The sequence below is a fragment of the Heterodontus francisci genome, chromosome 25, assembly GCF_036365525.1.
Source record: "Heterodontus francisci isolate sHetFra1 chromosome 25, sHetFra1.hap1, whole genome shotgun sequence".
Classification (NCBI taxonomy): Eukaryota; Metazoa; Chordata; class Chondrichthyes; order Heterodontiformes; family Heterodontidae; genus Heterodontus; species Heterodontus francisci.
In genome coordinates, this window is record NC_090395.1 from 53,803,529 (window position 1) to 53,819,085 (window position 15,557).

Genomic DNA, 15,557 nt, shown 5'->3' on the forward strand with positions numbered 1-15,557 from the left:
AATACTCACCTTGTCTGGTTTCTACAGATACGCAACAGCAGTACAAGATGGCTCACAGTACTTTGTTCTGCTCATTATAACAGATGGAGTTATCTCAGATATGGCACAGACTAAAGAAGCTATTGTTAATGTAAGTCCTGGTTTATTCCTATTAATCTAGTCGATCATATTCAGTGCGAATTGAATTCTAGTGGAAATCATCTTGGAAATAATTGACATTTCGTATTGTACCTACAGTCGAAAAAAGTAAATGTGATACAAAATTGAATTTCGGATTTCTTCTATTGTTTACCAGAAATAAGCCTGTTGAAATAAGATTCTATTTAATACAATGATGCATACATTTTGAAACATGTGGATTTATCGCTGACAAAACATAAAGACAACACAATGTTTATCTAAAATATTTCAATATCATTCCTCATTTCTCAATATATTACCCAAATATTATCATTTGGCTGTAACATTTGATCTTTCTTTTGCTTCATTCTCTTGCTATTAAATAGTTTGATTACTGGTGCTGAAAGACATGAACCATTTTATATGTTTTTATATGTTGTTGGTGCATATTTAGAGGGAACTTAGACATTCACTTTGTACATCTGTGCATATGGTGGCTGAATAATTAACTAACAAATAGTCGTTTGGTAGTACAAAACTTGAGTATTGCTGAAAATTAGCAATTAACTAACACCTGAATATGCTGTTCTTAAAATATGAGAATTGTGGTAACATTCTTTATAAAGTAGGTGACAAACAATTTGAGGTAGAAATGAAATCCAGTAGTTTTATAGATACACATGGGGCAGGATTTTCATCCCCAGATGCACAGCAGAGAGATGCCCCCGCTGAGTAGTAGGAAGGTGGCCAGGTCGCCTCAGGTGTCTAAACTCTCATAAGGATGATGTGCACACCAGGGCACATCTGATCCGGGCACATCTCACCCAAGTGCTTTTCATTCAGCAGGACTGAATTCTCTAGAACTCACTTTGATCTATCTGTGAGAATGCTTCCACTGAAGACACAGTCTGGAAAAGATCCTCTCTTACCACCTGTGGATTGTGCACATCTGTCCAGAGGTCTCACCGTCTCAGTTCAAAGACCATGGCTTCCCTTAACCACTTTATCCCTCTTTTGCTGTTTTGGCGTTAAAGAATGGAAGCGCACACATCTGGGATCATGTCTCAACATTTACAGTGTCAGTAATAAATTACAAAGTGTGCATTTACAAGTCAAAAAAACCCTAGTGCACCACCCTAGTGCTCTGAGCACTCAGCTACTCCTGCATAGTACTCCCCTTATAGCCTCAGATGAGGTGGAGGCAGCCTGCTCGCGGCTGAGATGCACATGGTGGTTGTCTTCGTCATGGAGGTACCAGTGGGGGCACCTCTAGTGGCTGCTGCACCGGCATCAATTCAGGGGCGGCCTGCTGCACAGATGATTCCTGAATCAGAGAGGCTAAGAGGGCCGATAATGATTATGGTGCCCCTTAAGGGGTGTCGCCCTCATCCTCATCGGTGACTGCCTCAGCTCTTGGATAGTGCTGTGGATCGCTGGAGGAGACAACTCACAACTGGCATCCACTTCATGCATCTTTGCGCCATCAGTGCTACAGAACACTGCATACATTCTGTGCATGTCAGAGTGCTGTTTCTGCATCCACATATGGCTCTCCATGAGGTTGGTCACTCTCTAATGGAAAAGATGATGCATTCAAATCACTGAGTCATGGTGATGCACATGAGCTCCGCACTGCCTCAGGGGACTTTGACATGTGGGTGCACATCTCTTGCTGCTGGTCAAAGTACGGCCACCATGCTTGTGATTCTCAAGGCCCTGCAACTGCACCTGCTGAGCATTGCTGTGTCTGGCCACTATCCTCCAAGTGAACTGTCCACAGCTCCCTCTGCCTCTCACCTCCACCTGCTCATGAATGCTATGCTATTTAGTCAGTGCCATCCTTTGTAACTGCACATGAGGACCCACTGATGAGTGTGTCTGCACTGGTGGAGGATGTGCTTGAATGATGTGACAGTGCTGGCTCTGCTGTTTTGGATTCTTTAGAGGCTCCCTGTAATGCTGCTGCACTTTCACACTCCCTCTCCATGACTAGCTCTGTGGGCCATCCTGGTGATTTCCATTGAAGCCTCCTCCATGGCAGTGAGGATGGCAAGTTGGGGCATTCTTCCTCCTGAGTGTACCCTCTGCCATGTATTCTGTGCCCACTTCTCCTGCAAAGACAAAAGAGAGAGGGAGAAGGCAATGCTGGCCTCTCTCACCAATGCCAATGGCTCATTTACATAAGAAACTGCATGTAGCAGTGCTACCAGGTCCTCAACAGTGCTAGGGCTCTGGGCATTGTGGATAGGTCTATAATTACCCTATGTTCAGGAGAACCATGCACCCTCAGGCTGCTCAGCCAGTATATCTGCTGGTGACTGCAGACCTGGAGGCCTGTATTATGGATCTGGTATCACGCTCACCTTGCCAGAGCGAGGAAGGTCATTAAACCTCTTGCGGTGCTGCACCCAGTTCCTCCCAACGACACTTCGACTGCTGACTATTTCTGCACCCTCCACCCTGGCCTGTTTTGTTTGGCTGGGTGACCTTCTCCCGACATCATCTGGAAACAAGACCTCTTGCATCGCTCTCACTGTCTCCCAGTGCATCAGCCGTGCCCTGGGTGTCAGGCCTCTACCTCTCCTCCTGGTGACCTGAGACTTGCACGGTAAATCAAAATGGCTGGCACAGTAATGGTTGGCATTATGCTTTTAAGTTAGCAGCTAACATCGGAGAAAATCCTCTTACTGAGAAGCCTAGGTAGAGTTGCCAATTCTGCTATGGTGTATTCTTGGAGGTCTGCCCATGTGACCCCTGATTGTCATATTTGATCATATCACATCCAGTCACATGACATCTACCTGCAAATGTTATTGCATTATTACCCCACAGTTTCCAATACAATCTATGCAGAAGCATACAATTTATAAAACTTAGATTGCAGTTTAATTTTTTTTAATTACAAATCTCAGATGTTGATTACAAATGAGTGAATACCTGGAGTCCAGCATCTGAAATATTAAAATTGTCTTTAAAAATCAGACTAAAGGTGCTATCAATTAATTAGGCTGTGTAATTTCAATGGCTATTTTTCCCTGCTGTTCAGAGCATGATTAACATTGTTGGCCATTAATTAGATAGTTAAATGGACATCAAACCATTTGAGAAGTGCAGAAATGAACGTTATTGCAGGGAAGCCAATCTTGGCCAAAGACCAATCTCACCTTGAAGAAACTGAAGTTGTTAACATTTGTAAAAGTTATAATTAAAGTATAAAATTGGAAAGCGTAATATCCTTTGTAAAAATGGAAAACATCCACAAATTGCTGGACAGTCAAATTTTGACAGGAAGGTGAGGATTTTCTCTCCCACAGCGACCTCTCACAAAGTCAGTTAATGTGGCATCAGAAAAGGGCTCAGGGAAAAATCATTCAGCTTTACCATTCAGGTATCCCAGCAGTTAAAACAAGAATCTAATCTTTTCTAAATGCCTGCTAATTGGCTCATGGAAGCCATTTGCAGTCTCTTGAACAAAAGCTTTATTAACCTACATTTAAACCCAACTTTCATTGAAATGATTAAGTGCCTGCAAAATTGGTTTTACAGTTCAAGAAAGTTGGGTCAGATACCGAGAAACCAGACTGAAATTCCATCGGCTGAGGAAAGATGAAAAACGAAAGCTCCAGAAGCAGCAACTTTCCTCTCTATGTAAAAGTTGGCCCAAAGTTTTAGTTGAGGGAGAAACAAGTGAGTAACCCTCCCCCCCCCCCCCCCCACCTCCCCACCTCCCCACAATCTAAGATTGTTTTGAATGGGTTTCTGGGGATTTCTACCCATTCTACCCGAGTCTGAGAACAAAGAACAAAGAACAGTACGGCACAGGAAGAGGCCATTCAACCCTCCAAGCCTGCACCAATCTTGATGCCTGTCTAAACTAAAACCTTTTGCACTTCCAGGGACTGTATCCCTCTATTCCCATCCTATTCATATATTTGTCAAGATGCCTCTTAAACGTCACTATCGTACCTGCTTCCACCATCTCCCCCGGCATCAAGTTCCAGGCACTCACCACCCTCTGTGTAAAGAACTTGCCTTGCACATCCCCTCTAAACTTTGCCCCTCTCACCTTAAACCTATGTCCCCTAGTAACTGACTCTTCCACCCTGGGAAAAAGCTTCTGACTATCCACTCTGTCCATGCCACTCATAACTTTGTAAACCTCTATCACGTCGCCCCTCCACCTCCGTCGTTCCAGTGAAAACAATCCGAGTTTATCCAACCTCTTCTCATAGCTAATACCCTCCAGGCCAGGCACCATCCTGGTAAACCTCTTCTATACCCTCTCCAATGCCTCCATGTCCTTCTGGTAGTGTGGCGACCAGAATTGTACACAATATTCCAAGTGTGGCCTAACTAAAGTTCTGTACAGTTGCAGCATGACTTGCCAAATTTTATACTCTATGCCTCGACCGATGAAGGCAAGCATGCCGTATGTCTTCTTGATACAGAGTAAAGCTCCCTCTACACTGTCCCATCAAACACTCCCAGGGCAGGTACAGCACGGGGTTGGATACAGAGTAAAGCTCCCTCTACACTGTCCCATCAAACACTCCCAGGACAGGTACAGCACTGGCATTGGCTGGGCAATTTGGGAAGTACTTCCTGCCTGCAATCAGGGGGAGCAGCTGCACCTGTGTTGCAGCAACTGCAACTGGGGATGGAGTAACTGGAGAGGAGACAGCAGAGTGGAGTTTCTGCAAAGAGGTGACTGTAGAGTGGAGACAGCTGCATTTATTGTGTAACTGGGGTATCTTTCTACAATGCCCATTTAATTCCTGTGGGCAGGAGAAAAATTGAAATAACTTTTGAATCTTCTGTCCTTCAAGGGCCACTTCTTCAATCCACTGGAATGGCATGCCGCAACTCCCATTTTGGAGACAGCTGGGATGCCTCTGATTTACCTGGACAGATGACATCTGCCTGCACTGCTTATTTAAATGACCCCTTCAACATAATTTGGGATTAGGCAATATCATTTTCAGCTAGTGAATGAAAGTCCTGCTCCGCCAGGGGTGGGGAATTTTGGAACCTATGTCCTTTTCTTTCCAGATTCTAGAAATGCTCTTCTCCAGCCGCACGCTTGCGATGGGAGTTTGGGTGGGTGGGTGGGTGGGGCGGGGCGGTGCCGTGTTGCCAATTCAGTTTCGGCTGAACGTTGAGTCCTGCTCAGTTACAATTTTGTGATTTTCAAACCACCTACATTTTGGTTCAATTCACTTTAGTTCTGTTGTAATCCTATTTGGCCATGAGCTGAGCATCAACCCCCATATCCTCTCGGTCACCAAGACCGCCTGCTTCCATCTCTGTAATATGGTCTGTGCCAGCTCTAGCCTCAGCCCATCCATGCTTTTGTTACCTTCAGGCTTGACATCCCATGGCTGGCTCCCATCTTCCATGCTCATTCTTGAGCTCATCCTAAAAACTTCTGTCTACATAATAACTCGCACCAGATCTCGCTCACCCGTCAGTCCTGTCCTCGCTGACCTACATTGGCTCCCAGTCCAGCAATGCCTTGAATTCAGAATTCTCATCCTTGTGTTCAACTTCCTCCTTGACCTCACCTCTCCCTATCTCTGTAACCTCCTCAAGCTCTATTACCCTCTTGGAAATCTGTGTTCCTCTGACTCTGACCTCTTGTGCATCTCCAGTTTCCTTCGCCCCTTCAATGGTGACGGTGCCTTCAGCTGTCTAGCCTGTAAACTCTGGAATTCCCTCTGTAAATGTCTCCACCTCTTTACCTCTCCTTTTTTAAGATGTTCCTTAAAGCTCTCTGGCCAAGCTTTTGGTCGCCAGACCCAATTACTCCTTATGTGGCTCTTGCAACATTTTGTCTGGTAACATTCCTGTGAAGTACCTTGGGATGTTTTACTACATTAAAGGTGCAATATAAATGCAAATTGTTGTTGTAGGTTTTCTTCACTTTGGTCAGTGTCATAAGCAATATAAAAAAGAAAAGCCTCACTTTGAACTCAAAACCAAAATGAGAAAAAATATCAGTCACAGTTTTATATTTTTTGAGGAACTCCAAATGAGGACTGGGGCATCAGTCATTGATGATCCGTTGTCAATACTCAGGTTCCTTGCTTTCACACTTTTGAAACTACTATGACAGAGAAGTTCTAAATGCTACCATATAAAATAAGGAAAGATCATTAGATGTGCAATTCTGATACACTACAAATGTTTATCATCATACCTTGATTCTGAGTCAGCTCTGGTAATTGATTAATCATAATGTATTCAAGTGTACTTCCTTTGTTCCAATCTATTTTATATAAAAGGTAGTCAGTGCATTCCTCATGAACACAAAGATTGGCTGCTCACAGAGGGATATCAATAAAATCTATTGAGCAGTCTAAGCTCGATAACAGCTGTTAAATAGGTTGCCAATGGAAAAAAAATATGGCAGCATATCGCATTAAAAAAAATTCATTGTCAGGCACATGGACCCTGATATTTACGGAGAAGCGACGATGGAGTGGGGAAGACTTGTAGTGGCCAGGAAACCTGGGAAATACAACGGTCCTGCCAGAGTTAACAGAGGGAACAGCGTTGAACTTTTTCCTTCATTTCACAGCTGGGAGCCAACTAGATTGGGAGACTGGTTGACTGTCAGGAGGGATGCCTGTGCTGGAAGGTTACAGATGGGGACTGAAGAGGAGGGAGGTAGACATTGCGAAGGAGAGACCGCAGAGTCGGTGTGGGGCGTGGTGGATCACAGGAAGACAGGGAGGCAGTTCACGAAATGTTAGCTTGGAAGTCTGGTTGGAAACACTCCTGTTCTTCCTGGCTTACAGCAGTGCTATTAAAACCATGTACCTACTGGATTCGACTGTTCATGCCCCGTTTCAGTTGGCGAATTTCTCAATCACTGGGAACCTGGCCCACAGCCGTTAAATTTAAAAGACTGCTAAAATTTGAGACACACAACCTCATTAACATATTTAAGTAACTGACCTGTTATTTGAGAGGCCAGTCATTTATCCTTCTCTACACCCCCCACCCCCCGCAAAAAAAAACATGCAACCCCACCCCTTACTCCACTAAACTGGAGATAAGCACTTTGGGGTTGGATTGCAAATTTTTAAAAATTTAATCCCCATCTCCCATTTGCCTGCAGATTTCAACTCCCCCAAGGTCTTTGACACTCAGGCTAGATTGCTATATACAATATTAAATGCAGTGTAAAACTTTAAGGCTCTCAATCTCTCTTGCACCTTTTGATGGCAGTAAGGTTTTCTAGTTTGCCTTTCATACTATCAGCTGCCGCTGATCAGGCCTATATGGAAATGCCACAGTATAGGTCAAAGCAACCTATTTCTAAGGTGCTTATTCAGCTTTAGTTCTACAACATTAAATATACTGACAACAAGTTGACTCCTTTCACATCTAAATGATTCCGATCAATTAATTACTACAGGAATGTTAAATTGTCATCTGGCACAAAATAACTTCATTTGAAGATCTGACGCAACTTCAACAGTATGCTAATATTGGATCTGATCCAGCCATATAAATACTGTGGTTATAAGAGCAGGTCAGAGGCTAGCAATTCTGCGGCGAGTAACTAGCCTCCTGTCTCCCCAAAACTATCCACCATCCAAAAGGCACAAGTCAGGAGTGTGATGGAATACTCTCCACTTCCCTGGATGAGTGCAGTTCCAACAACACTCAAGAAGCTCGACACCATCCAACATGATCGCACAGTGGCAGCAGTATATACCATCTACAAAATGCACTGCAGTGACTCGCCAAGCCTTCCAAACCTGCAATATATACCACCTTAAAGGAGAAGGGCAGCAGATGCATGGGAACACCACCATCTGTAAGTTCCCCTCCAAGCCACACACCATCCTGACTTGGAAATATATCGCAGTTCCAGTATCACTGCATCACAGTATCATTGAGCCAAAATCCTGGAACTCCCTTCCTAACAGCACTGTGGTTGTACCTACACCACATGGACTGCAGCAGTTCAAGAAGGCAGCTCACCACCACCTTCTCAAGGGCAATTAGGGATGGACAATAAATGCTGTCCAAGCCAGCAATGGTCACATCGCATGAACGAATAATAAAAAAATAATTTTGTTCCATGACAGATATCTTCATAAGTTTGAGGATTTATTTTTCCACTTAGTTGTTTGTCTGTTGAGGAATAAAGAAGCGTAAATTACCCCAGAGATAAATACAATGGAGTTTATTTGTTGCATAATTAAAAGGCAGTTTTTGGTAAAATAACCAGAAGTTCCCTCTTACTTATAAATTGTCATTAATTGTTCACTGTCAGAGAATTGACCTTGGGGGCTATTTTATATTTCCCTGATCTTTTACATTATCTATACTGACATGTCTTCTGAATCTTTTGTACTACAGTGTTCACTGGAGGGAATTTGAAGGGCGGAAAGTTTATGAATATCTAATTTTTGTAATTCATTTGGGCTTTCCTGATATGACATTTCTTATGGTCATACACAATGGGTGTAGTTGTCAGTGAAAAATGTCATCCTGTCGAAGAAATCTCGACTGCTAAGGGAAAGAAATTAAGCTGACAATTTACACATATTCCTCATCAGTGAAGAAATCTTAAATAGCAAGCTACTTTGAATTTTCCTGTTTCTGTGCTGTACACTCTGTGTAATTCTGGGACTGCAGCTTTCTGTGTTTCAAAAAAATAAAATAAAATTGCATAGTGCTTGCAAGCTCTCACGGGTAAGTGCAGCAGCAAAGGCTATGTGCACCGACAGCATCCTGGATATAATGCTGAAGACTTGTGCTCCGGAACTAGCCACGCCTTGAGCCAAGCTGTTCCAGTGCAGCTACAACACTGGCATCTTCCCAACAAAATATAAAATTGTCCAGGTACGTCCTATCCACAAAAAGCAGGACCAATCCAATCCAGCCAATTACCACCCCATCAGCCTACTGTTATCAGCAGCAAAGTGAAGGTGTTGTCCACAGTGTTATCAAGCAACATTTACACACAGGTGTTCAGTTCAGGTTCTGCCTGGACCACTCGGCTCCAGACCACATTACAGCCTTAGTCCAATCATGGACAAAAGAGCTGAATTCCAGTGATGATGTGACAATGGTTCCCCTTGACTTCAAAGCAGCATTTGACTGAATGTGGCATCTAGGAGCCTGAATAAGATTGAAGTTAATGGAGATGAAGGGAAAATCTCTCCACTGGCTGGAGTCTTAACTAACAGAAAATGGTTATGGTTGTTGGAAGCCAATCATCTCAGCCCATGACTTCGCTTCAGGAGTTCCTCAGGGCAGTGTCCTAGGCCCAAACATCAATGACAATCCTTCCATCATAAGGTCAGAAAAGGGGATATTTGCTGTTGATTGCATAATGTTCAGTTCTGTTCGTAATTCCTCAGATAATGAAGCAGTCCGTGCCCGTATGCAGAAAGACCAGGATAGCATTCAGGCTTGGGCTGATAAATAGCAAGTAACGTTCATGCCAGGCACTGACCATCTTCAAGAAAAGAGGATCAAACCATCTCTCCTTGATATTTAATAGTATTACCGTCATCAAATTCCCCACCATCAACATCCTGGAGGTTACCATTGACCAGAAACCTAACTGGACTAGCTACACACATATTGTGGCTACAGTAAGAATTCAGAGGTTCAGTGTTTTGCAATGGTAACTCACCTCCTGACCACCACCCCAACCACCACCATCCCCCCCCCACCCCACCCAACCACCACCCCCCAACCCCCAAGAAAGCCTTTCCACAACTCACAAGGCACAAGTCAGGAGTGTGATGAAATACTTTCTGCTTGCCTGGATGAGTGCAGCTCCAACAGCACTCAAGAAGCTCAACACCATCCAAGATAAAGTAGCCCGCTTGATCGGCACCCTGTCCACCAGCGGAAATTGTGGGAAACCAGATATCCAATGTGAGTGAGGATCTTAAAGTAATTAATATCAGTAAAAAAAAAAGGTCCTGGAAAAATGAATGGGTCTATAAGCCAACAAATCTCCTGAATTTGATAGCTGACATCCTGGAGATGGCTGCAGAGATAGTGGATGCATTGGTTTTGTTAATCCAGAATTCCCTAGATTCTAGAGTGGTCCCTAGGCACTGTAAAGTAGCAAATGAAAAGCCCCACTGTTCAAGAAATGAGGGAAAGAGTAAACCTGAATCTATGGGCGGAATTTTCAAAATTTAGTCCTTACCAAAACAGCAACACCATTCGCGGCTTGGGAACCCATTTAAATCGACAGCGGGCTTTGACGGGCCTCTTTAACTGAGCCACAGCATTCGCAGCCTGTTTCCAGACTCCCTGGCCAATCAGAGAAGGTAGGTGGGATCACAAGCTGGATTTGTCAAAGGAAGGATTTCCAATTAAAGGGACCCCAGCATGGATCAGAAACACAAAACTGCTCATGTATTTTTGAACCTGCAGCAGCCACAACAATGGAGAAGATACTTGGGAAGGCTGCTGACCGAGTCTTACTCTTACCTGGAGGTCCTGCTGCGGGATCTGAGAGACTGCAGTGAGGTGATCTTTCTCAAGGATGGGAGGAAGAGAAAAGAAGGAAAGAAAGACTTGCATTTATATAGTGCTCTTTATGACTACTGGACATCTCAAAATGCTTTACAGCAAATGAAGTACTTTTGTCACTGTTGTAATGTAGGACAACCTCTCCAACGAAGCAGGCGTGAATGGAAGTGGCCAAGGAAGTCAGCAGCAGAAGTGTGGTTCCTCCAACCCGGATACAGTACACCAAGAGAATCCAGGACCTCAGGAGGGTGGGAAAGGTGGCATAGCTATTTCAGGTGCCAAGCTACACAATCCAACTTTCTCAGCACACTCCGACTTTCCCAGCATTCTCCTGCATGGCACTCCTCAGGACAACACACCTTGCAGCTCCACTGATCCCTCTCTCTCCTGGCACCTCACATCTCCATCTGAATGGCCAACACCCCCCTTCGCCCTCACCCTATTGCCCTCTCGCACCCATGCCTCACAGTCACCCTCCACACATGTTGTCCTTCCCTCCTTTCCACACAATCCGTTTCGCACACTCATAAGTCTCTGCTTTCTCTTGCAGGAGAAGAGAGCACACAACCTCAAGAAGAGGCAGAGATCTGGGTGGGGGGAGGGGGGTTATTCTCCAGGAACAGGTGCCTTAACGGCCATTGGCAATGTGTACCCATGTGGTCCACTGGAAAGGTCTTGTTCCAGGAGGCTGCAGATGTCATCAACAACCTGTGTGAAAGCCCGAGCCCCCTGAGGCAACGGTGCTCAGACATGACGAGAGATGATTCTCTGCTTGTAGACCCTGTGTTGATGGTGTCTCCTCCTTGGAGCTGGATCTCTCTGTCCATTCCATCTACCCTACGGAGAGGCACGTGGCTGAGGAGAAGGCAGCCGGTGCTGATGTTGCTCTTGCTGCTGCTAGTGCTGTTGGCGTTGCTGCTCCTCTTGTTCCTCATCAGAGGTGCAAGGTAGAGCTACATAAGCTGCTCCCATGCTATGGTGAAGGCTGTCAGCAGGGAAGTGTAGCTGAAGCTGGACAAATGAAGTGACTTCCAAGAAGTTGGCAATCACCTGCCAAGCAGTGACAGCATTCTCTGGGCATGGCAGCAGCTCTTCAGTTTCACTGATCAAAGTCTTCCCAGCTAGCCACTTTCTTTGAAGAAGCTCTTCCTGCTGTGCACTCGCCTGGTTCATCCTGGTGAGTTGCTGACAGCTCAAGAAGTAGATACACTGGCTTTTAAAGCCATATTCTTTGGCTAAAACAATACTTAATTACCTATCTGAATATTGATATGCCTTACCCGACAGCTGCACAGGAGTTCCCTGCTCACCTTCAAACTCACGCAGGTGAAACCTGGAATCGGGCAGGATGTTTTGGGGATTCTGACCCGACGTCACCTTTAGGGGATTTAACTCCATACATACACCGACACCTGTCTCCCTTTGCCTGTAAAAATTCCTTCCTTTAAGTCAGATAGCCTGACGTCAGTGATGGGAAAAATGCTAGAATCTATTATTAAGGACAGATAATAGGACACTTGGGAAATGACAAATTTGATTAGGCAGAGACAACACAGTTTTATGAAAAAGAAATTGTGTTTGATAAATCTATTAGAGTTCTTTGAGGGTGTAGCTAGCATGCTAGATAATGGAGAGCTAGTGGATATTGTATAATTGAATTCTCAGAATGCATTCAATAATGTGCAACACAAGAGTTTGTGACTAAATTAGTGCTCATGCGATTGGGAATAATGTACCAGCATAGACTGAGGATTGGTTGACAGACAGAAAACAGGAAGTAGGAATAAATGGTTCATTTTCATGATGGTTGGGTGTAACTCGTGGAATGCTGCAAGAATTAGTGCTTAGGCCTCAACTTTTCACATTCTACTTAAATGGCTTAGATGAGGGGGTCGAGTGTGGTTTGGTGACAATAAAAATCTAGATGGGAAAGTAACCTGTGAGGAGGATGTAAAGAGTCTGCAAAGAGATATAGGCAGGTTAAGTGATTGGACTAAAAGCTGTCAGGTGCAATATAACATGGAGATGTGTGAAGTTATCCAGTTTGGCAGGAAAAATGGTAAAGCAGGATACTTTTTAAAAGTTGGGAGACCCATAAATTTTGATTGTCGGAGAGATTCGGGGTGTTTGTACATGCAAATACAGCAATCAATTAGGAAGGCAAGTGATATCTTGGATTTATTGCAAAAGGGTTGGAGGCAGATCAGAATATTGGACAGAATATAAAAACAGCAAAGAATGACTAAAAGATTGATAAGGAAGATAAAATTAGAGTGAGAGAAAGCTAGTTAGAAATATAAAGACAGATAGTAAGAGTTTCTACAGATATTTTAAAAAGAAAAGAGTTAACAAACTGAGTGTTGGTCCTACAAAAAGTGAGTCTGGGGAATTATTAATGGATAATAAGGAGATGGCAGATGAATTGAACAGGTATTTTGCATCGGTCTTCACTATTGAGGATATAAGTAACATCCCAGTATTAGCTGTAAGTCAGGAAATGGAAGGGAGGGAGGAACTCAAGAAAATTACAATCACCAGGGAAGCGGTACTGAACAAATTGTTGGAGCTGCGGGCTGACAAGGCCCTGGGTCCTAGGGTGTTAAAAGAAGTGGCTAGTGCGATAGTTGATACGTTAGTTTCAATTTTCCAAAATTCCCTAGAATAAGGGAAGGTTCCATTAGATCGGAAAATACTGAATGTAACTCCTTTATTCAAAAAGGGAGGGAGACAGAGAGCTGGAAGCTACAGGCCAGTTAGGTTAACATCTGTCTTAGGGAAACTGTTAGAAGCTATTATTAAAGACGTTATGGCAGGGCATTTAGAAAAATTCAAGGTAATCAAGCAGAATCAACATGGTTTTGTGAAAGGGAAATCATGTTTGACCAATTTATTGGAGTTCTTTGAGGGAGTTACATGTGCTGTGGATAAAGGGGAACTGGTGGATGTATTTACTTAGATTTCCAGAAGGTATTTGATAAGGTGCCACATTTTATTGCAGAAAATAAAAGCTCATGGTGCAGGGGTAACATATTGGCATGGATAGAAGATTGACTAGCTAACAGGAAACAGTAGGCATAAATAGGTCATTTTCTAGTTGGCAAGATGTAACAAGTGGTGTGCCAGAAGGATCTGTACTGGGGCCTCAACTTTTTACAATTTACATAAATGACTTAGATGAAGGGACCGAGGATATTGTTGCTAAATTTGCTGATGACACTAAAATAGGCAGGAAAGTAACTTGTGAAGAGAACATAAAGGGGCTACAAAGGGATATAGATAGGTTAAGTGAGTGGACAAAGCCCTAGCAAATGGAGTATAATGTGGGAAAGTGGGAAATTGTCCACTTTGGCAGCAAGAATAAAAAAGAAACATATCAGTCTGTAGGTACAGCGCATAATTAGGAAAGCTAGTAGAATGTTGTCATTTATCACAAGGGGAATTGAATACAAAAGTAGGGAGGTTATGCTTCAATTATACAGGGAATTGGTGAGACCACATCAGGAGTACTGTGTACAGTACTGGTCTCCTTATTTAAGGAAGGATGTAAATGCGTTGGAGGCAGTACAGAGAAGGTTTACTAGTGTTACGACCAGGTGAGAAAGGTGTCTTGGGGTCTCTTACTGTCTTCACCTGGACTTATTGTAACAGAGTTTAATTTTAAACACACTGGGGTGACTTTTATGAGTGCGCCGCCGGCACCAGTTCGCAGTTCACGGTGGCGCACTCGAAAAACGGCATGCGTCCCGCGCAGATGCACCGTCCCTGAGCCACCACGATATTACAAGTGAAGGCTCGTTTAAATAGAGGGGGCGAAGTGGCCCCCGATGATGTAAGGAGGCGGCTGCCACATTCCCAGCAACGGCGTCCAGCGCCACTGCGCAGGTGCCGCCGCCATTTTTAAAGGGTTTTAAGCCCTTAACACACATTTAAATTTTTAAAGATGGATTGTAGTTAATATTTTTCATAAATAATTATGCGATGGAGGCCCTTCCCCAACCCGCCCAATGGTCATTTCATTGCGCAAAATGACCATCCATTGATTTTGCAAAGACCCGAACATTCCCCCCGAACCTTCAATCTTTTGCCGTTCAATCCCTTCCCACCATCCCCACATCCAAGTAAAATTGTTTTCCCCACTCCTCCACCCGTCCCGCCCTGAAAATTCTATTGCTCCCCCCTCCCCACCAGGTTCTCGCCTGGAACTAAGTGCGGAGTTCCGAAGGCACGCGGAGTGCGAACGACAGCCTTAATATCGGAGTGGGATGGCCGCTGCCCGCAGGTAAGTTAATTTGAATATTATTAGGGCTGATTTTAATATGGAGATGAAGCGCCCGCCGCCTGGCGATGGGGTGGTTGCACCGAGGTCCACCTGTTGCCGGTAATATGCAGCCGGCCCTTCTCAAGACGGGCCTCTCCCTGCAGCATTTTATCTGCCCCCGTGCCACGACCTGCGACGTCGAGGGGCCAGTACAATACAGCCCACTGTGTTTTGAGCTCACTCTTTGGTGAATCCTGTTCGCTACTTTCCAATTATAAGGCAAAGAAATGAGCATCAACAGGCTTTCTTGGGTTTAAAGAAGAAAAGTGAAATTTATTAAACTTAAACTCTAGTATGGTTAACACCTACGGATATACGATGCGCCCACACTAGCATGCACACACGATACACATGCAAATAGGGAAAGAAAAGAGCAGAAGAAAAATAAAATGAAAGCTTTGAGGCAATATCTGAAGAGTTTCTTGTTTACTGTGCTTCAAACTCACTGTAGTTTTGCTTTTCATTGGGACCCAGTATTCTTCTTAAACCTTGTTTACCGTTGGAGACTTTTCTCTCTTGGGGTTCATGTGGCTTCAATGGTTTCCAAAGCTAGTGAGAGTGAGATGAGAGCATACAGGAGAGAGGTGTTCTCAGCCCAGGAGAA

The 15,557-nt window shown here is 44.1% G+C and overlaps 1 protein-coding gene across 8 annotated transcripts in view; it reads left to right on the plus strand.

The window, feature by feature from the left end:
* The window catches only part of LOC137383870 (copine-8-like), a 699,632-nt gene that overhangs the window by 616,948 nt on the left and 67,127 nt on the right, over positions 1 to 15,557 (plus strand). For all 8 annotated transcript variants that reach the window (XM_068057206.1, XM_068057208.1, XM_068057209.1 and 5 more), the window contains one exon: positions 28 to 130. In XM_068057206.1, the coding sequence (XP_067913307.1) occupies positions 28 to 130 (103 nt within the window). The remainder of the gene's footprint in view (positions 1 to 27; positions 131 to 15,557) is intronic.